Source organism: Uranotaenia lowii, chromosome 3 (assembly GCF_029784155.1).
Source record: "Uranotaenia lowii strain MFRU-FL chromosome 3, ASM2978415v1, whole genome shotgun sequence".
In the NCBI taxonomy this organism is placed as follows: Eukaryota; Metazoa; Arthropoda; class Insecta; order Diptera; family Culicidae; genus Uranotaenia; species Uranotaenia lowii.
The window spans coordinates 232,112,736-232,136,077 of NC_073693.1; the positions used below are offsets into that span (position 1 = coordinate 232,112,736).

General features: G+C 38.8%; 3 protein-coding genes across 5 annotated transcripts in view; 1 reads left to right on the forward strand and 2 right to left on the reverse strand.

Annotated features, from left to right (window-relative positions):
• LOC129755523 (RNA-binding protein RO60-like) overlaps positions 1-23,342 on the reverse strand; it is a 131,705-nt gene that overhangs the window by 96,746 nt on the left and 11,617 nt on the right. The gene's annotated exons all lie outside the window — the stretch shown is intronic.
• Positions 364-15,292, reverse strand: LOC129755521 (dual specificity mitogen-activated protein kinase kinase hemipterous-like). 3 transcript variants are annotated; one of them, XM_055752057.1, is made up of 10 exons: positions 14,782-15,292; positions 14,481-14,741; positions 13,922-14,145; positions 13,443-13,850; positions 12,895-13,370; positions 10,492-11,225; positions 9,827-10,414; positions 5,901-6,240; positions 5,745-5,828; positions 364-2,532 (listed from the first exon to the last, which is right to left on the reverse strand). In XM_055752057.1, the coding sequence occupies exons 2-10, from the start codon at positions 14,662-14,664 to the stop codon at positions 2,391-2,393; spliced, it is 3,180 nt and encodes a 1,059-aa protein (XP_055608032.1). In that variant the 5' UTR covers positions 14,665-14,741; positions 14,782-15,292; the 3' UTR covers positions 364-2,390. The 3 variants fall into 3 exon arrangements, with proteins under 3 accessions (XP_055608032.1, XP_055608033.1, XP_055608031.1); XM_055752058.1 differs by having other exon boundaries at positions 5,901-6,219; positions 14,481-15,292; XM_055752056.1 differs by having other exon boundaries at positions 14,481-15,292.
• On the forward strand, positions 17,141-18,067 carry LOC129755525 (uncharacterized). Its single transcript, XM_055752063.1, has one exon. The coding sequence runs from the start codon at positions 17,285-17,287 to the stop codon at positions 18,026-18,028; it is 744 nt and encodes a 247-aa protein (XP_055608038.1). The 5' UTR covers positions 17,141-17,284; the 3' UTR covers positions 18,029-18,067.

Genomic DNA, 23,342 nt, shown 5'->3' on the forward strand with positions numbered 1-23,342 from the left:
AGTGCTTCTCATTTCAGAAAAAAGTTATTAAATTTCATACATAATTTACCTCTAAATTTCTGGAAAAGCTAAAATAAAGTTAAAAAAAAATGCATCGTGTCACTGGAGCGAAATACATGTAAAGAGAGAGCTTTACATTATCTCGAAAATCCTTGCAAAAAAAGCTTGCAAATATGATTGACGTCACGTTGTGGTATCAATGGCCTGCATGTCGACTATGAAAAATGTCTAATTTCTTTAAAGTCATAGGAGTAATTTTTTTCGGATCTGATTTTACGACATAAAATTACCTTACTTATTGGTTCCATGATAAAAGGCTTTCGGCATTACGAAATAACGTTCTGTGATATTTTCTATAGCGCGCATGTAATTGTTTTATTTTCGTTTTATAAATATTGTTTTTTTCTTCATATTCTCACTTTTAGTTATGCTATTGTAACACAATTATAGTAATAATAATAATCATCATCAAAATAAAAGTAAAAATTTTAATAATAAAGATAAAAATAATAATTGTAATAATAAATGACTAAATGTTTCTCTTTCTCAGTATTCATCCCAGCTTTTAACACGTTTGTTTCCTATCACGACATACTCATTCGTCAGCTCGTTTTCAATCATCGATTTCTGTTCACTAATATTAAAGTTAAATTAAGAATTTCGGTAGATTTCATTTTTGTGTTACATTACATTCGTTCTTTCATTTCGGGAGAGGTCGAACTAATAAGGCGTATTGTATTTACACAATCTAGATTTGCGTTGCCGGCAAAGTATAGTGTGAAGTTGACTTGATTAGCGTTGAAGCTAAGTATGAAGGATCAGCTTTTTGTTTAATCCATTCATTTGCTATTTTGTTTATTTATATTAGAGGGTTCGTAAGTCTTTTGATGTTTTCTTTAAGATATTTGCTTTTGTCGGGGTTTGAGAGCAATATTGCGTGTGTCTAAAGATTTTACTACTTTTCATGGAGGTTTTGTTATGTGGAGGAAAAATATCCTTTGTAAGGACTTGCTATTTCATTGATTGCATCCAGCGATCAGCTTAAAGAGTTTGCAGTCTATATTTTGGTGAATATTTGCATAAATATTGTTTAGTACCCTATAAATACAAGCTATACACTATAATCCAAAAATACCATCTGAAAACAGTTACTTTATAGCAGAAAATTCAGAGAATGTGCTCTTCATAACATAAAATCAAATTTTAGACGAGCGAAAATTAGAAAATTGCCATTCTAAACACTTATATGGATAATAATCATGCTTAGATGAGAAGCGTTCATCAAAGAAAAGACTTCGGCACACGAAAGCGAAAAATTTCAATAATTTTTTTACATAGAGCGTACTTCAGTTTATACGATGCAGGTGATTTTTTTTTCAATAGAAATTTTTTATTTTGTTACAGTAAAGCAAACAACTTTAACAGGTATGGATAGTCAAAATTTAAAAAAAAATAAGATTTAATCATGAAAACTTATTAAGTGGAAAGAATAAGACAGTTGATGTAAGATTTTGATAAGTCATATAATAACCATTACATCATGTCCGATTAAACTGAGATATATCCATAATTCCCTAGTTAATTTTTGGAAAACATATTTCATTTCAAAATTATTCTTAAAGAACAAACAATCACATGTAAATAAAAATAGCACTGTCTTGTGTATTTTTTTCTGTTTCTTTGCATTAACTATCTTTGAAACATTTGAGAATTTTGCATACAATAGCATGGACGCATATTTATATTGCGCTTTGAAACGTCACTGTCTGAAAAATAAAATCAATAGGATTTCTATATTATCCAATCATTTTATCATAATTTAAACTTTTCTGAGAAAATAACCAAAAGAATAACAAATTACAAACGCTTTTAATTTGGTATAAATCGTGGGATATCGAGCTGATAACTATTTAAGTGTTTCGACAGATTTCTTCACCTGAACTGATTAGAGGCATCTACCGAAAATCGAAAAGAGTAAAAAGCAATGAGCGTCCTTAATAATTCGTCGGTCTTAAAAAATAAATGGAAATTCGTTTTTCGTTTTTGTATTTAGTTCGTTTTCAACTGTCGTTTTGCAACGCTGCAAATCTTACGTGTACAACCAATAATCACTTCACAAACCGAAGCACAAGCATCAGGCAATAGTGTGTACCACTTCCATCAACTAGCTACAATGTTAAACTCACTCCCGATTAAACGACAACAAGAAGCTGGTTCTGGTTATTTGGAATCCATTTGCTGTAGTAGATGGTACCTAAATTGTGTGCATTAATAAGTAGGTATTCATATCTCCGTAATACAACAGGCTTTGGCGGCGACAATTTAACGACAAAAAGATTTCAATCCAAAAATCTGTACATCGATCACATAACCAGAATCTGAAGCCCCACTCATTGGTCTATCGTCCGGTAGGGGCGCCTGTGTGGTTCCGGCGTGTAGTGTAAGCGAGTTCGGATGTGCTGCGGCGATCCCGGTACACTTTCGGATCCCCGGCGCGGCGGAAGGGGCGGTGAGGGCGAAGCGGATGTAAAACTTGAATCGAGAAACAGGGTGGTCCGTTAGAATGCATGCTTATTCTATTTCAAATAATAATTTATTTTAAATTAATTTTAGGTTATTAAGACCACTTTCTACATTGTCTCACACTAAAGTTAATCATTATTACATTATGTCGTAATGATTTGATGTTTGAGCAATAATATTGGACCAATTTTTGAGACAAACTTATTTTTTCTGTGACATTGACGTACATATTTGTTGTGTTGTGTTTTAAAGTTCCATATTGGATGAGTAAAGGTTTCAATGGGAAAGTTGCAATTGATTTTCTTAAGTCTATCATAAATACATGAATAAATACATGAATTAAACGATAAAAAATTCCAAATTGTCTGAATGAGAGTTGTGCGAAAAATCCCTCCCTTGTTGAAAAATTAAATGATTTGAAACCCTCCCGGAGAACCTTATCGCACAATGGACAGTACTGCTGTTGTTTTCACATATTTTTATAAAACTGGTACATCCACAGATTAAGTCCTACGCCAAAAACGGCACGCCGGCTGGTGCCAAACTGGTATACACAGGCTTACCAAAAGTACAGCTTTTCTATGACAGCTTTTTCATTGCCGAACAATCGACTCTTAGCTTGCGCTGCCAAAAACTTTGTGCTTTAAGCTGTAGCGAACCGAACCGACAGTTTGGTTTTCATTCTTTTATGCATCCTCTTTCGAAAATTATTTCATTTCAACTGTTGGCTGCAGGGCGTGATTGTTTTGGGTATAACTGTCACGGGTGACTGTAATGCCCGTACCGCACGGGCCATACCATCTTTTCGCAATACGTAAAATATGGGAGTATGATATTAGGCATAAACTAAGGTTGCCAGATTGCCCGGTTTTATCCGGGTTTGCCCGGATATTTGTTACTAAATTTAAGAACAGTCCGGCTCGGCCCGGTTGCCCGGATTTCATGGAAAAATGCCCGGATTTTGCCCGGATTTATTCTCTTTATTTGGCAAATTAAACAAAAAAAACAACAAACACCTCCAAAATGCAAATTTTATAAAAATAATCATCAAAGGTTTTTTGGAAGCCTTAAATACGGTTCAAAATCTATTTATGAGTTCTAATGAACAAAACTTTGTTTTTCATATTTTTTTTTCTTGATTTTTGTTGAGGAATTTCTGAGTTTTGACAAAATTTGCCCGGATATTGCCCGGATTTATGGTCGTCAACTTGAAATCGAATGCCCGGATTTTGCTAGGTTTTTATATAAAAACTGCTCGGTTTTTCCGGATACGTGCTGAAGAAATTCTGGCAACCTTAGCATAAACCCATTTGGCATAAAAGCCATTTAGCATAAAGCTCATTTGGCAGTTTTGAGATGTATGGCAAAAGAAAGCGAATAAAAATCTGGCGTCATTTTTTTATTATACATGTTTGAAGTTGAAAAACCGCTTAACTGGGCGGTAGATGGTGACATGATGGTAGTTGTGCCCATTCTCGTCATAATATTTTGCTTTTGTTTCAGATCGGCCCAGCTTCGAGGTGTATTCCACGTCATCCTCCAGATATCATTCCGGTAAAGCCGGACCTGACCGAATTTGTCGAACGGAGAAGGGTCAATGCGTTAACGAATTGCCACGAGCCTGGCGATAAACTTTTAAATCAGTTAATGGGAAAGCGGTATTATTTACTATTTTGCTAGGTGAATGCGAAAAGGTAAAATTTACCTTTTTGCTGGGTGAATGAAAAAAAGGTAGAATTTAATTAAAATTTGGGTGGATTTAGTTCATAGTGCATTGTTTACATCCTGCAAGTTTCAAGTACTGTGATCAAAACTCGCGGAAATGGAGTCGAAAGAACAGTTCGTGCGTAATAAAATCTTGCGCATTCATCACGAGAACAAGGATCTCTCGCATGTTTCCATCGCTAAAACGTTGGGAATTGCGAATTCCGAGGTGTCGCGAGTGATTAAACGGTTCGAGAAACGATTGACCACCGATCGGAAGCCCAAAAGTGAAGGAAAAAGTATTCCGTACAACACCAAAAATCACAACCGCGTAGCTGGGGCCTTCAACCGAAACCCGAACGCCTCCGTTCGGGATGTGGCTAAAAGCTGCATCTAAGGCTGGGCTTCGAACGTTGAAGGTACAAAAGGCCACGAGAAGCAGAACAAACCCATGCCAGGAAGTTGTACCTCAACATGCTGACGAAAGTTAAATGCTACAGCATGGACGACGAAACATATGTGAAGGCCGACTCTAAACAGATCCCCGGAAACCTGTTTTTCACGACCAACGATAAGTTCAGCGTTCCGGAGCATATCCGCACTCAGATGTCCAAATTTGCGAATAAATTCCTGGTTTGGCAAGCCACGTGCGGGAAGCGGAATGCACCTTTCGTGACGATAGTCAGATTCAATTGTACAATTTCACGAATTAATGGCTGAGGTGGCCGACAACAGTGTAAAATATTAAAAGAAAACAACCGACTGTATAGTACATTTTGTTGATTGCCCCAAATAAACTGAACTGTACAATATTGCCAAGGTGCAGGAATTCGAGGAAATCTAAAATTAAATTTCGATGCCATATGCCTTCAAAATGCATGAAACGTCGAGATGAGGAATGTTTGAAAACAACTCGCTCCAAACATATGTGGTTTATCTATAAGTGGGGACAACCAAAAACTTTAGTGTTAGTTCGTTGTATCCATTCAGTTGTTTATGAACGATTGTGACGTAACGCGACGCCATCACGGAGTCAAGGACAAGGCGTCCAAATGTAGCCATAAAAACTCACTAGGAGGAATGTTTGAGACGCAAATAAAGTTGTTTATTATTTTGAACTAATAGCGTCGCGTACTAGGCGTCAGGAAGAAAAAGAGTAAATAAAAGGGTGCTTTGATTGAGATTTTCTAAATTACATGAAACATTGTATGCCGTCCGTGAATGGCGTCTTCAACGTCGAGACGCTCATGAACGTTTGTGACGTAGCAATCAAAAACATTGAAAAAACTGATTCTCACACTCGTGTTCTTGTCCCCACCTATAGATAAACCACATAGGCTCCAAACCACTTGCTAGCTTGCTTTGATGAATGTCACGCTGCTGCAGTACATTGAGAAGTCTACTGTTAACACAAACCGAAATGGTCCATAGAATAGGGGTATGTTGGAAATGTTCTTAATGCACCGACGATGTACCTATACGGCACAAACATTCGTAAAAGAAAAAAGGGCACTTACCGTTGATTCAAGATGGGTGATCCAGTTTGGCTCAACTTTTCAAGCTTCCGGTGCAAAAGCAAAGGAGATTGGCCTCTATTGAATCTGCGGCAAAGAAACAAAAACTCAATAAATAACATAATTACCATAATATATTCATTTCTCGAGAAAACGTACCGTGGTGGAGGATCAGGACTGCGGTGCCTTCGGTCGTTTCCCATAACATGTACGGCTGCCGATGGTGGAATTGAAGAGGGAATACCCGTGCCTGCATACGATGGCCCAACAAACGGATTGGTACTTGGATTGTAACCGGCGATGGGCGCTACACTAGCGCCACTACCGCTGTAACCAAACTGATGATGCTGCTGTTGTTGTTGATGATGCTGCTGCTGCTGCAGCAATTGGTTTTTGAGGTGTTTGTCCTTGGGCCGTTTTTCACCGGTGGTTGACAAATTTAGCTTCACAAAAGATGCGAATCGACGCTTCGCGAGATCTGCAATTGTATTGAACCACCCTACATGTGTGAGGTAATAATCGGTAGAAAAGGTAGCAAAATCGAGGTGCACGTTGAAATTGCAAAACAAGCGCGGTTGTCCGATTATTGAATAATTTAGGCGAATGAAAACGAAAAAAGGATGGTAGAAGCGGTGGTGCAAATGAAAAGAAAAAAAAATAAAATAAATGATCAACATAATGAGAAAATGTTAACTTAAAAATGATTTGCATAGCTCAAAGCTATGTTTTATATGTGGAAACACTTGAAATTAATATTTTTTCAAATGAATAACTGTCTGAATAGATATACTCAAGTACCATCAAGTCACCATTCACCGCCCAGACACCATTTACCGCCCAAAATCACCCTTTTGTGTGTATTTCGAAAAAACTGGAATTTTTTCTCCAAAAATAAGAATTGTGTTCTGTGTCGGCATCATTGTTCGACCATTTCACTGAAAAATCATCACTTAATTATGCTAACTATAGCCAGAAATAAAATATTTGGTTTTTCGTTTCCGGTCAAATTATTGAATTCGACGCCTGTTAGCGAACTAAGCATAACTGTGCTCCTAGGGGAAAAATGGGTTTTGTTTACTAAATAGTATCTATTTGTCCTACAATCGACTTCAAACGATAGTTTGATTTTTGTAGAATAGATTTGCATCGGAAAATTTTCGATTTTTTCAATAGTTGTTGTTTTTTGAAGCGTTTAGTGATGGGCGGTAATTGGTGTATAAAAAAAGTGTGGGTTCCTAATTACCGGTCACGCACAATTTCTTTGTTTTTAACGCACGTTTTGTGTCAAAAGTGTAAATTGTAAGAAGCATTTAGTTTGATTACGTTAGAAAATGATGTTTTATCGCTGAAAGTAACCGATTACTTGAGGCTGTTTGCCGGGAATCATCATTTTGCCAGTCAACGAACTTTGTTTAAATTTGTACAAAATTTGCGGGAAAGATTTCACAAAATGTATTCTCTCAAGATTCAAAATATGGTTTTGACAGCTCGTTACATGGACAATAATAAAAAGAACAGTTTCCGTGTTGTTAGATAGTTTTTCCTTAAGAAAACATTATCGATACCCAAACAAGTCGAGTGGGCGGTAATAGGGCCAGTTGAACACCTCAACGTTTAGTTAATTATTTTTAAAAGCGTACATTTTTCGCATTCCACTAAATTTTTTATTTAAAGTAGAGCAGTTTTGAGATGTATTGGAAAAGAAAGCGAATAAAAATCTTCCGTCGTTTTTTTATTACACATGTTTGAAGTTGAAAAACCGCTTAACTGGGCGGTAGATGGTGACATGATGGTACTCAACCAAAAAGTCATAGGAAAGGTTTCCTTAAAAGCTCACTGAGCTTTTCTAGGAAGCCCGTACCAAGTATTCAGCTGAAACTTCTTCTTTTACAAATACTACTAACGGCGTGTTCAGAAATTGATTTTTTGGGTGATGCATGTTTAATTTACGAACGCAAGCATCGTTAGAAAAAATCACTTCGATAGATAAAAAATCATTTTACGAACACGCCGTAAGAAAAGCCTTCTTTACAGTCTTTGCTTGCGACAGGTTAATTTTTCTTTCAGGAATTTTCATGCTATTGGATAATTCATCCCATAATTGCTTGAGAGAGAATAATAAGGTCGATTTTAGAACGAACGGGCCTTAAATCTTCCTTTTTGCAGCCCTAAGCAGGCCGAAGATTCATACACTGCAAAAAATCCACCCTTGGGATGTATGTTTCCTCACACATAAGGTCTTCAAAACTGCTCTACGCATATATTTCATATACTTCATATTATCATCATATGTCACACATAAATTGTATAAGGTACACCGGGGCAAGTGCAAACGGTTTTCACCATAGTTCAACTTTCACATGTCCTAGAAAAATATGTATATGTTCAAAAGTTATCAATTATCGTTCGTTGCATCACTAAAATAGTTCTCAACATATTCCCGTTGGAAGTGAAAAATTAAAAAATGTTGGTAAAAAGTAACGGTGCTTTTGTGAAAAAATTTCAAAATTTGCACTTGCCCCGTTTATGGGGGCAAGTGCAAACGCAATACTTTTTCCAAACTAATTCGCAGATGAGTCAGTGTATCGGTCTTAAAATGAATTGAATACATGTTCCGATACGTTTTATCAAATTTCATTAATATGTTTGCTGTTTTCTTGCAATATTGATAACTTTTTGGAACTCCATTTTTGGCGACTGTTGTTTTATGCAAAAGACCTTCATTTACTAAGGCATTACAGAACTTTGAACATCCGCTTCAGATACAACACTTTGGATACCCCTTCTGACCATTTTAATATAATGCTGAACCATTTTGGTGATAAATTTTCTGAAATGGCTGATGTTACATGGCTTAAAGGTGCGTTTGCACTTACCCCGGTAGTGTCGTTTGCACTTGCCCCGCAGTGTGGGTTAACAAGAGCGAATATTATTTTCACAACTTTCGGGGTGTACTGAAAATTTATCATAAATTTTCTGCTTTCACTTGAATATCGGTCTCAAACACTCACCTTTTAACGATAATTCGGATTTGAATGTCCTTTTTTGTAGCCAAAATATGCAAAACAAAAACACACTGTTCATGTCTAGTGCGTACTTGAATTCGTGTGTGATCAAACAGTGCCGTGTTTTTAGTGAAAAATTTAAAGAATGTTTAGTTTATCTATATCAGATTGTTTGTTTGGGTTTAAACAACAATTTCTAGAAGAAGAAATATTTTTTACTTTTTTTGTAACAGAGAAAAGTTGAACGTTTGCACTTGCCCCGAGTTTGCACTTGCCCCGGTGTACCTTATTCATAACATAAAGTTTATGATATTGACTCATACATTCTATGATTTTCGTCTTTGAAAATTTCCGCGTTTTCAAAATGGCCACCCTGAAGAAAAAGTTGGTGTGCCCTTTTAAGTGTCAATTCAAACATTTCAATTGGGTAAGTATTACTCTAATATTAAAAATACATCGATTATTGATCTCTTCTAATCTCCCCCTTAGGAAACCAAGCCCTGACTACTGAGGCAAGGACGTCGGCCTGGTGTTGATCGAAGCCGTCGATATTGTTCTATTCGACTGGAACAATCGTCTTAGCTGCTGATTTTTCGGTGCGGAATTCGCGTTTCTGTGCCAATGGAATACGAACACGAGACATGTAAGTATTAGGCTTAGCATTTTTATATTTATTTTTATTTAAAATAAAAATTTCAAAAATGTTTCGAGCCATAATCTCACATTTTTTTATTTCCCTCCGAAAACCAATTCGAACAAAATAAAATGTCTTCAAGTAGGCATGCACGTAAACGCCAAGATGTAGGCAGATGTTTGAGTGCAATGTAGGCTTATAATATTTATGTGTGGGATTTTACTTTTATGTGACGCATATAAAACTCATAATTTTGTATTCTATATGTGTGGACACGTTATTTTCAAATGGGAATCACATTGCAAAAATCTATAAGGCTAATACATATCCCTAATATGTGGATTTTTTGCAGTGTAGAATGACACCACACAGACACATATAGCTGTACTTTTCAGCTTCTAAATGGAATATTTGCAATACAATAGCGTGTTATTTTGAAAACGTACCTGTATCATCCTTCATTTCGTCGCCATTGCTTAGACCAGTCGATACAACAAATCCCGTGGAACCATATTCCGGCAACGTTTGCCGCCCATAAAGCTGATGATGGTTCTGATACAGCCCACCAGCATCTGGAAAGCTATTTTCAGGACCTGGGCCACCCTGGGCAACAAAACCTGTACGATCCGCAAATTGACTAGTACTGCCGTTACCACTCCTACCCGGTTTACTATTATGACTTTTGGTTCTGCTAAAGGTATTAAAGAACCCACCAGTTTTGTGCTTCGGACTGCTGTTGCTACTGCTACTGCTGGGTGCCAGGTTGGAGCCCAGGTTCAGCTGCTGGTATTGGTAGATTGGAATATTGCTGGAAGTTTCGGGTAGCACTTGCGGTTGGTAGATCGCATAACCTCCTACAATTGCCGGGTTGGTTGGGTGATGCACGGTTCGATGCGAAGGCAGAGGGCTATACTTGACCGGAATCCCACTTGGTTGTTGGTAAAAGGGATTGGTGGATTGTTGCATTTGCAGCTCCAACTGCTGCTGTTTGTTTTCTCTCAGCTGATTCTGCTGGTGGTAGAATCGTTGAAGAACTGAAATTCAGAATTTTCGAATAAAATTATTTGTTTTGTGGCATATTTGAATTTAAAATGTTGAACATAACACCTACCAATTGGGCTGGTGTTTCCAACGAGGTGTTTATACTGTTGCTCGTCGTTGATATCAATCACTTTCCGATTGAGCATAAGTGGAGAAGAAGGATTGCTGAATCCGGGCTGGCGATTACCGTTCAACACTAGTGGATTTCCACCTCCGCCGCCATCTTCGCCGGGAAGCGGTGGTTTGTAGGACCTTTGTTCCGATTTGCGGTGCGAAAACGGAGATGTTGTAAGGTTTTTGAAGATACTTTGACCCAAGCTACTTAGAGACGATTCTTTCTTAGGACTGCCATACACGGATAAGGCATTGTCGTTCGGATCCGCCGATCTACGAGGCATGAACGGAGACCGTTTGTACTTTTGATTTCGTTCCGGGCCGGTGCCGATGTTGCTAAGATTGCTACTGTTACTAACTATCGCATTTTTTGGTTGCAGCTTAAGGTAATGGGCCTGAGGGGGTTGCATTTGGTGCTGCTGTTGCATATGCTGCGCAGGAGAGGGCGACCTTGGATCATAAGGAGTCGTGGAAGACGAGGTAGATTGTGCCGGAGCTAAGCTAATGCTGTTCAATTTGGCTTGCAGGCTCTGCTGTTGATCTGCGCTGTTATTCTGCTGGAGTTCGTAAAGTTTGCTACTACTGCTGCTGTTCGATTTGACCGGTATGGAGGACGCTATGACTGTTTGCTTTTGTTGATTCGACTGTGCCTGAACTGCTTCCGTAATGTTTTCAAATGGTGTCGGTACTCTGTTTCAAATACAATTCACATTAGTTTTGACAGGTTCGCAGAAATATCCAATGGAATCGTATACGGGTGCAAAATATATATCCTGGTGCCAACATTCAATTTTATCTTGATAGTTAAACAAGCTACATGCATTTAGATCTAATTTTTTTTAGTAGTAACAACACAACTAATCTAATGTAAAAATGTTAAAAATATACTTACGGATTACAACTTAAAATACTAAAGAAATTGTAACCTACAAATAAAAAAATAATCAAAAATATTTCGGTGCTGGTAAAGCTAAGCTAAGTTGCGGAGATTATTTAAAGATAATAGGTAAAACAATCTATTCTCAATACGCGATGCGGAATAAGATTCCAGTCGCGAACATATAAATTTTTCAACAATTATTATTAAATTGTGCCAAAACTTCATTTATTTTCTAAAGTTTTCTTAACTCGCAAACTGCTGTAAATATATTTTTTCAATGAAAAAAAGGGCAATGCGAGTCTAAAGAATGTTCCATCTGGAAGTAGTAACTGAGCTGCGAATAAGTTAAGCTTATCTAATGTCTAGATCGCAAGGCATCCTTCCATCTTGAACTTAGTGGTAGATTCACGGAATGGATTCGAAATTGCAAAGATCAACGTTATCGCATTCTGCAGCTATTGGACGATCAAGGAGCTCAACACCATTCTAGATGAGCTCAATCAGAAAGGGGCTACTAAGTGTTGTAAGTTAGAAGTCACAGTTCGTTATCGAGCCAATAAAGAACAAGGAGCTTGTGACTATTGCTAATACTTGCGGTGAAGCAGCCCTCTGTTTCCGTCGAACTGTCGGAATTTCAACCTCAGTGTTGAGTATTCCGGATACTTTCTGCGATATAGGTTTTATAGCCGAAACCAGAAAACCCCTAGGGCAGGCATGTTAAACTCATTTAAATGTGCAGGCCGCATTAAAAATCTTTCATTTCCAAAAATAATATTATTTCCTCTCGTAGCAAAAAAAATCTTTTTAATATTTTGTGGCAGGAAAGTCAGCGTACTTCTGTGTAGTAGGGAATTTTGAGATAATTTAAGACGGGGCTACGCGGGCCGCATGCGGAACCCCCAGTTTGACATGCCTGACCTATAGGGTATCGAACGTCTTACAGACTTATTTGTCTGCTGGATACGCTTGTCAAGTCATTAGATAGAATTATCATCGATTAACGATCTGCACAGAGTCAAAGTGGGCCCACACAGACCATGTGAGAACTGGGTGGGTTCCAAAGTTCAGTTTAAAACAACGCTATCTTAAGACGCAGCAAAAAACTGAACATTAAAAAACATTACCAGGGTTTCAGTATAAATGGCCAGCTGTTCGGTAAATTCTGATTTATTAATTTTTCTTTTTTTATAGTTAAATTCGTGTTTTAGTGATAGAAGCTTGATGGTAAAACAGCCTGGTACGATTAGCAATTTGAATTCAAACGTTTAAATTTAGTAAGTATAGTTAGGATGGCGCAGATTAAAAACAATGCTGTTAATAAAAAATTTTATATCTCTGAAACATTCCAAAATAAAGTAATGAAGCAGGAAGTAAGAAAGGCTTAACAAAAGTTGAAACGAAATCTCAATAAAAACTGTAAATCTGATTTTCGCTAAAGAAAAACATGCAATAGGGGCAAGTGTAATTGGAGTCACTTACCTATTTTGATCCGACGCCGATGAGGAAGGCCTCTGCAAACTATTACTACCGGATGACATGGTGGAAGTCAGCGCTCCAATGGGAGCAGGCTTTAAACCGGAAGCGATGAGCTGCGGTGTAGTGAGCTGGATACCGCAGCCCACCGCTTCGTTGCGGAACCAGCCGGCAACATCGACCGATGAGTCCTGCTCGGCTTGCATTATGAACGGGTGACGCAGCAAATCCCGATACTTCGGCCGATCTTGGTAGTCTTTCTGTAGACAGAGTCGTACAAAATCTTGAAATGCGGGCGAGAACTGCTGATCGTCGGGCAGTCGAGGGGGGTTCGAAGTAAGCACCTTGGTGAGAACTTCGAAATCGGTCTTGCAACCGCGATACGGGAAAAGAGCTGTTGCCAGTTCGACCAGTGTTATTCCTAGGGACCACACGTCTGCTCGGATGTCATACTCGGAGTTGGCGGGATCGATGCGTTCAGGCTAAAAAGGATAGTAATATTGGACCAGATTAATCTTCAGTTTAAGCGAATTTAAAACAAGTGTGAAACTTACCGCCATGTATGCGGCGCATCCGGCGGAACGGGTTTTGGCATTTGAATCGACCAATCGACCGCTGATTCCAAAATCGCACAACTTGATGTTGCCCCGATCGTCGATCAAAATGTTTGAAGGTTTAACATCTCGATGGATTACCTGGTGCTGATCTTTCAGGAACGAAAGTGCATTCACCGTGGCTACGGTCACTTTGCCGAGGATTTTTTCTGGCACAGGCTTTTTGGATTTCTTCTGCAGTTTGTCGAAACAAGTCGTCATCAGTTCCATGCAGATCCAAACGTCCGCATCGGTAATAAAGCAGCCCAAACATTTCACTATGTAACGGCAGTTCTCCGACTTTAAAACCACGTCGAGATCCATAATGATCCGTTTGTTTTCCTCGTCGTTTCCGGTACGACGCATTTGCTAGATGATAGAAGTTCAGAATATTAGGATTGATGTTTCTAATGTGTAAAAACCTCAAATATTTATATTACCTTGACGGCAATGATGGCCCCGCTAGGTTTGTGTCTCATTTTCACCACGTGCCCACTCGTTCCGCTGCCCAGCTCACCAAGATCCTCCATATCGGCAAGGGTCGTTTTGTAGATCTGATCGTTAATTTTAAGCATTCCGCTCTTTTCGATAATTTTCTGGAACCGGGCTTCCGATTCGCTGCGCTGATTGCCAGACAGTACTGGCAACGGCAACATCATCGGTCCTAAAAGGAATAAACAAACGTTCATTTTAGTTTTAACTTTAATTTTAAAGTGTGAATCATTTTTTTTCCTGACTTAAAGATGAAAAATAAAATATCAAAACTTGTTGAATTAAAAAAAAACCCTTCCACAAAAATTTAAAAATTGTTCTTGCTATTTTATTACCCTAAAATTATGGAACAAATAAAAGGATAAAAAATGAAAATTACAATTTACGAAACGTTTTATTTTACTGTAAGTGAATGCAAGTTCTGGACATGGACAATGATGTGTTAATTTAAATATTGTGAAAAATTATGAATTTCAAAAGAAGGATTTTATCATAAAATAAGCTTACGTCCACGTCCTCCGGAGCTACCCCGGGTAAAGTTAAGAGTCGGAGTCGGCCTAGGCGAAGGTCCACCGGTTCCATTTCCGTTTGCCCCCGTTGGAGGCAACGAAAGCGGAGGTCCCAACGTTTGACCCTGCAGCTTTGCCTCGATCATGTTGATGCGGGTTCCGATAGAGCTTTGGCCGGACATCGCGGAACGCCTTTTGTTTTTGTTTGTTTCCTTCGTCGAGAGATCAGATTTTGTACGGTAAGGCACAAACGCGAGTGCACACACACACACTTACGCACCCACACACACTTACGCACCCACACACACTTACGCACCCACACTAATCAGTGACGTCTAAACTTCGAGGCCACTGCCGATATTGGTGTAACACCAAAGGATAATCCGCTTCGAAGCGTATCATCGGCCGCACTGAGTTGTTCCGGACTGTTCGTCAGCGATCGCTCGTCGATCCATCGGGGGAACAATCGGCACCTAAAACTCGCGGGAGGTCTCCACCTTGCTTTGTTACCGTCTCCAGAAAGAAAAAAAAATTGGCAAATTCGATTTTATGACTTTCGCAATCGGCAGCAGCAGCAGTGAAACACCCCAGAAAAATCTGGCCGCACTCTTTCCGTTTTTTATCGATTCCAAACTTCGCTGACGGCAAACGGAAAAACGTAGCGAAATCCTCGCAAAGGTGTTTAGGAATTAGTAATCCAATCGGGATGGCAGGAGAGCAGTAAATTTAGCTTTTTCGACACTACAGTTTTATCGCTCGCCTTTCTTTACTGCACCTAAGCACATCACAGTATTTTTTTAGGCCTGATGTTTTTTTTTATGTGAAATCGATGGCAGTTCGAAAGCGAAGGGATAAAAGGGGAAATAAAAGGGAAACCAAAAAACTTGCCGCGTGGTTGAAAATTTCCCAAAATATATTTTATTGTGGGAGTAATTTTCGAGTTTGCTTTAAGTAAAATATGTATGATAACTTTTTTTGTTCAAGATTTTCATAACTCAATATTAATTTAATTCAAAATTTTAAAGAATTGGTGGAGAACAGCTGCTTTCTCGCATGCAGCAAGAAGAACAATAACGATTTCCATAATTTTCATCTCAAGATTATATTTTTTAATTATTGATGAACGACTGAAATAATATAACTTTGATTCAATAATCAAAGTATGCACACTGCAAAAAACCACACTTAGCTAGTATGTTTTTCCACACATACGGTTTGGGAATTGTTCGACATATTTAATTTATTTGAGTCAAATAAAAGTAATCATTTTGACACATAATTTTAATGTGGAAAAAAAAATTAAGGCTGACTAAATTTCTGCAGAAAATTCAAATACATGATCTGAAAATTGCTCCAAAAACGATGAAGAATTATTAAACAATAAATACAGAAATAAATAATTCTCGCGTGAGCTTTCATTACGTCGAATGAAACAAAATTTGAAAATCCGAGATTTTCACTTAAAATGATGTTTTATATTGCATTATGTACTTTGATTAATAAAACAATCAATTTAAACTTTTTTAATGTATTAATTCAGTTAATGGATTTCGAACTAAACAAAACCTGGCTTGTCAATTTCGGTGTTCCTTAAGCCTTAGTCCACACTTGGCAATTTGAACTGCGATTTCGGTTGCTGAGACTTGTTTACGTTTACATTCTGAACTAGACGAAGATATACATGTCTCAAGCAGTGTCCGGCATTAAAGCGCTAATCGCTAATTTGTGTGCTCCGTTATTGTTAGATAATTATCTTTTTCATTTATTTTTTCACCAAAATTTTGTACTAGCAGATAGACAAACTCCACCACAAGTAATCAGTCAAGGAAGAATGCTGATACATGCTTTTTTGAAGTGTCTGGCGTTAAATCGCTAATCGCTAATTAGTCCGCTACTTTTTTGATGACAAATTTATTTTCTTACGGGATTTTTGTTGAAATAACGGATGAACAAACTCCACAAGGTGCAATTATTCAAGCAGGAATGCTTTTTGAGCCGTAAGTTCTCTTAAAATAAAGTTAAAAAATAAGTGTACAAACAAAAATGTAGCGGACTAACTAGCGAACAGCGTTTTAATGCCGACCTCTGGTCTCAAGTCTCCCGACAAGTATGGGAGACTTTCAGCCAGCAACCCAAATGTAAACATAAACAAGTTTCATCAACCGAAATCGCAATTCAAGTTGTCGAGTGTGGACGAAGCTTTATAAGACAAATTTCTCCTCCAAGCGACGATTGTTTCAGACGTTCGAACGATTCATGTTTGAAAAAATCTATGATTCCTCATCATTCAGAAGTAACTCTAAAAGTAAAAAATAAAAATAAATTTATTATGTGAAATATCTGATAAAATTGATTTCCATGAATATTGCGTATTTTTGGAAGAATTATCGGTGGAAGAATGAAAATTGAATTTGAAAAATACTCTTCAAATTTTAGGGACCAATTTTCAAAAATCAGGACAACTCGAGAGTTTTTGAAAAATCAGGACGGTCTATCGAAAATCAGGACAAATCCTGATAAATCAGAACACCTGGCACCTCTAAATGATGCAGACTGTTTTCGAAAAATTTCCCTTATCGATATTTTTGTCGATAGAAAATATCCCGGCTCATAGAACTGTCATGGATGTTTTTATTTACAATTTGAGCGGTGTTTCTATTTAGATTATTTTTTAAAATTCTGTCCAAATAAAAAAAAATCTGCTAAAAGCTCTGTTATTGTGAAAATCTGGATATTCAAAACCAAGACATTGTGCAAAACAAATTTTCGTTATCAATTTATAGAGTCTCAATTCTGGACACCATGGCTGAACTGAAGATTGAATCTGATCGTGGGGACGACGATCTGTCCGACCAATTCGAGATAGAGGACCCGGTTTTGGATGCAGGTCTGAACCCCGACGAGGAAAGCGACGAAGACGATCCTGTGAACTACGTCAGCGAAGAGGTACTTTTGTTTGTGGACTTTGATAATCACTTGAGCCGGAAGGAGTTGGTTGATCCAAATGTTCGTATCAAAGTCGTCGGTATCGAAACCGAGCATCCGGTCATTCAGATTAATGAAGATGTTTACAAAGGAACCTATGATTATCCGCTAGGAACAAATGTGTTCCTGGAAGAGGATCCGTTCGAGAAGAGTAAAATTGATCCTTTATACGGAGCAAATCCGGATAAGCTATACAAATACGCAGGTCAGAGCGATAAGATGCTTAAAATGAAACGTATATTTGTGAAGCCCAAAGAGCAGCAACCTAGTACTGCGACGATAAAAGAGGAACCGGGCTCGCTTCCAGTGCCCGCCACCGAACTTGACAAAGTTTGCCGCTTTACAGAACGAACACTGGTCACACGAACCTACGAGGAAGCGCTGAATTTGCATCTGCCCGAGGGACATTACCCGCCGAGGCACATTGCGCCGGAACAAAACTGCGGGAAAGTTGTAGCTAGGAAAATGGCAGCCCTGACGGCCGTCGACAGTGATATTGAGGATGAAGCAGCTAAAGCAGACGATCCTAATGATAGGGACTACCAACCTGGGGTTATTTGAAGCTAGATGATAATAAATATTTATTTTAAAAATTGTGTTTTGTTTCTGATCGTGGTTTCAAGTCGAAAAATACGATTTTTGTGTGGGATTATCCTTTCTCTTTTGAATAAATGAATATCTTTAAATTATTTATCTGGAAAACTTCAGTCTAGGATGTCTTTTTGTTGAAAATTTTTGATTGTAACATAGCTTTGTTATAAACTCACGAGTTCTTATGGGTTCAGTGTAAATAAGTTTTTGAAGATCTATTAGGAAACGCCTAAATTTATACTACAAATTTATACAAACAGGAAAAGATTTTTTTTAGAAAAAAAAAGTTAGCATTGTGTGCCACCATGCGATTTACACGAATTCTGTTCTTCCCCTCTAAACGAAGCTGTTGTTTCCGCTTGGTTTTGAAACAGTTTTTTTTGCTCAAATTTGCTTCCTATTCATTTAAAAAAATCCTTCTGCAATTTGTTGCATAAATTAAGCAAACAGTCGGGTTAGGCTAGCTACCTCTTTAAGTGAGAAAATCACCAAGTCCCAAGCTTTTTATACCAGAAAACCTCCTTTGGTGAAAATGTAAAACTTCTACAAGCGAGATTCATTTTCCTGGCTTAACTTAGAAAATTAGTGTTCCTTACTTTATAAAAGGGAACCTGGAAATGTGGGAAAGTGTGGACGAAAAAATGATTAGTCATTTGAACTCTCGCTTTTCCAGGTCGACTGTAAGTATATTTTTTTTTTTGTAAATTCTTTATTTGAAACGGCTCGTACCTTTAGGCTTTAAGGAGCCAAACTCGTTTTGTTTGATTACAATTGTGTGCTTATATCTAAGTCACTTTTAAAGAAAAAAGAAGATAGATAGGGAAATATGAAAATAAAAAGAATTATAGACGAAGATCAATAGCTTTTAGGAAAAGGTATATTTCAAACATGTAGTCCAAGTCTATGACAGCCAGCACATCTCTCACTGGAACATAGGGTGGTTTTCCTCGGGCCCGAAGGGAGTCTATCAAATTCGTTCTAGCGACAAGATGGACCTCGCACGACCAAACAATATGCTCGATGTCGTGGTAACCTTGGCCGCAACTACACAAATTGCTGCCAGCAATATCAAAACGATAGAGTACCGCGTCTAAGGAATAATGATTGGACATGAGACGGGAAAATATACGAATAAAATCTCGACTCAGGTCCAATCTATTAAACCATGGTTTAAGGCTTACCCTTGGGATAATCGAGTGCAGCCACCGACCCAACTCATCCTCGTCCCATTTGCGCTGCCAGTTGACAAGAGAGTTTCTTCGAACTAAAAAGTAAAATTCGTTGAAGGCGATTTCACGCTGATACGTGTCGCCTTCCATCGCCCCCACCTTTGCCAGAGAGTCTGCCTTCTCATTACCCTCTATCGAGCAATGGGAGGGAACCCAAACAAAGGTGATGGTAAAGCGACGTTTTGATAAAGCACTCAAACTATCCCGTATCTTCTCGAAGAAGTATGGTGAGTGCTTTCCCGGTTTTATTGAGCGAATTGCTTGAACAGAACTCAGACTATCCGTTACAATAAAGTAGTGCCCAACTGGCCTTGAAGCGATACTGTCCAACGCCCAATGAATTGCTGCTAATTCTGCTATATACACAGAGCATGGTGACTCGAGGCTGTAAGAGGCGCTAGATATTTCGTTGAACACTCCAAATCCTGTTGATTCCTCTATAAGTGATCCATCAGTAAAGTACATTTTATCAGCATCGACGTGTCTATATTTAGTTTCGAAAATTCTTGGAACCAGAAGTGGACGATGCGGATCCGGGATTCCACGAATTTCCTGCTGCATAGACAAATCAAACTGGACAGAAGAATCATCGTAGTCTGGGCTACAAACACGAGCAGGAGAATACGAAGAAGGGTTTACCTGCATTGACATGAGGACATGGTATATAGACATAAATCTTGTTTGAAAATTTTGCTCAAGAAGCCTTTCAAAATTTACAATAACCAATGGGTTCATGACCTCACACCTGATGAGGAACCGGAGTGATAGTAAATTGAATCGATCTTTTAGTGGGAGTATTCCTGCCAAAACTTCGAGACTCATGTTATGCGTTGAGGGCATACAGCCCAAAGCGATGCGGAGACAACGATATTGGATACGCTCGAGTTTAATGAGGTGAGTTTTGGCAGCTGACTGGAAACAGAAGCAACCATATTCCATCACTGAGAGAATAGTTGTTCGATACAATTTTAAAAGATCTTCTGGATGGGCTCCCCACCAGGTGCCAGTGATTGATCGGAGAAAATTGATTCTTTGTTGGCATTTTCCTTTCAGATACTCAATATGGGCCCTCCAGGTACACTTGGAATCAAACCAAACCCCAAGATACTTAAAACACCTCGATTGAGTGATCGTTCTGCCCAGGAGTTGAAGCTTAGGTTGAGCAGGTCTATGTTTCTTAGAAAAAACAACCATCTCCGTTTTCTGAGGGGAAAACTCAATCCCAAGCCCCAAAGCCCAGGAAGACAATCTGTTCAAAGTATCTTGTAAAGGTCTGTGCAGATGAGACTCAGAAGATCCTGTGACAGACACCACGCCGTCATCTGCAAGTTGTCTTAGAGTGCAGCCTTCAGAGAGACAACTGTCGATGTCACTTACGTAAAAGTTGTACAAAACTGGACTCAAACATGAACCCTGTGGGAGACCCATGTAAGAGGTTCTTCTAACTGCAATATCTCCGTGAGCAAAGTTCAGATGTTTCTCACAAAGCAAGCTGTATAAGATGTTGTTCAATAGTGGAGGCAGACCCCGGGAATGCAACTTGTCTGACAAAACCTCTATTGATACTGCATCAAAAGCTCCCTTTATGTCTAGAAACACCGAAGCCATTTGCTCACGTTTCGCGTACGCCATTTGTATCTCTGAAGACAGCAAAGCAAGACAATCGTTTGTCCCTTTGCCCCTTCGGAACCCAAATTGAGTATCTGAAAGGAGACCATTTGTTTCAACCCATTTATCCAAACGAAACAAAATCATTTTCTCCATCAACTTGCGTATACAAGACAACATCGCTATTGGACGGTACGAATTCGCATCGGACGCTGGTTTTCCGGGCCTTTGGATAGCGATAACTCTCACTTCTCTCCACTCTTGGGGAACAATGTTGTTCTCCAAGAATTGATTAAATAAATTTAACAAGCGAAACTTGGCGGCGTCCGGAAGGTTTTTCAACAAGTTAAATTTGATTTTATCAATTCCCGGAGCTGAATTGTTGCAAGAGAGGAGGGCAAGTGAAAATTCGACCATCGAAAAGCTGGAATCCAGACCACACCTATCAGGAGGCACGTTCCGGATTATTTTTTGTACAGGTGTAGAATCTGGGCAGACTTTCCGTGCAAAGTTTAATATCCATCTATGTGTATTTTCTTCACTTTCATTTGTAGATGATCGATTGCGCATGCTTCGTGCCACTTTCCATAAGGTACTCAAGGATGTTTCCCGTGATAAACCACCCACAAAATTCCTCCAATATGCCTTTTTCTTCCCTTTGATCAATTTTTTGAACTGATTTTCAAGGGAAACATATGATTCAAAAAGGACGAGGGTTCCATGTTTTCGAAAATCTTTGAATGCTTTTGATTTGTCCTTATAAAGCTTGGAACACTGCTGGTCCCACCATGGATTTGGGGGCCTTCGAAGAACAGATGAATCTGGGATGGGTTTTTTTTTGAGCGCAAAGTGCACTTTCATGGATCAAATGTGAAAGAAAGTGATACTCCTCCAAAGGAGGTAAAACATTCATAGAATTAATGGCATCTGTTATTTCGTCCGAGTACTTTTTCCAATCGATGTGTCTTGTAAGGTCATATGCCATATTTGTTGAATTTGAAGTGCTGGCCCCATTGGTGATTGTAATTTTGATTGGCAAGTGATCACTACCATTGGGATCAGGGATTACCTTCCACTGGCAATCCAATGATAGTGAATTTGAGCAGAGTGAGAGGTCAATTGCACTTGGTCTTGCAGGGGGTTTAGGTACCCGTGTTTTTTCACCCGTGTTCAAAATTGTTAAATTGAAACTGTCACAAATGTCATAAATAAGAGTAGAACGACTATCGTCAGTTTGTTCTCCCCAGACAGTTCCATGTGAATTGAAGTCACCCAGGATCAACCTTGGCTCAGGAAGCACTGAGCACAGGTCCTCTAGGTGATTTCGATCCACTGCAACTCTATGAGGCCAGTACAAACTGACAACGCATAAGTCCTTACCTCTTATAGTTATATGACATGCAACAGCTTCAATTCCTCCTGATAAAGGGAGGTGGATTCTATAAAAGGAGTGGCGCTTATTGATCCCCAAAAGCACCCCTCCATAAGAATCGTTGCGATCCAAACGGATAATGTTAAAATCGTGGAATGAGATGTTTGATTGAGAAGAAAGCCATGTTTCTGAAAGGGCAAAAATATCGCAACTAATTTCATGAAGAAGGAATTTGAACGGATCCAGTTTAGGAATAATACTACGACAATTCCACTGTAAAACAGTGATATCTCCGACCTCTTGGTTTAAATTAGCCATCGAGAGAGATAAACACTGAAATGAGGGGCCAAGTTTGCATCAATTGCTTCAAAAATGTCTTCACTACAGGAAGCATTGCACTAACAATACCTTTGATGGATTCAGAGATGTTAAAAAACGAGAAAATACCGTTTAGGATATCTGTCAACTTAAACAGTCCCGGCTGGGAAGATGAATCAGACAAAACCTCATTAGTTATGGGGGTCTTTGAGGTCCCTGCTGGTGTTGGATCGATTTGTGGTGAAAAGATCGTGCGGAATCCAGGGGGAGTTTGATTTTTTTGTTTTGCAGCAATAGGTTTTTTAGGGGGGCTTATTGGAGGACTTATTGTAGGGATCTTTTTGGGAATCTTGGGTGTCTTTGATGTTGTTTTTACACGTTTCCGGGAGTTCGCAACAAAAATAAATGGGTTGTCTTCATCAGTCGTCTCTTCGTTGTCAACTGGCAACACAGAAAAAATGTTACTCGAATGCGGTTGGGCCAGTGGAGAAGCGCTCTTTAAGATAGAGGCATAAGAACGTCTTGATCGTTCTTTTAAAGAGCGCTTCTGTTTATCCCAGCGACTCTTAAATGCCTCGCACGAGGAGATCTCATGAGGTGAGCCCCCGCAATAGACACATTTCTGCTCTATTGCTGAGCACGCTCCAGCCCCATGAATCTCCCCGCATTGGGGACAGCGTGGCTTATTGCAACAGTGCGACGCTGTGTGCCCCAACTTGATGCAATTTTTACAATCCATGGGGCGAGGCACAAAGAG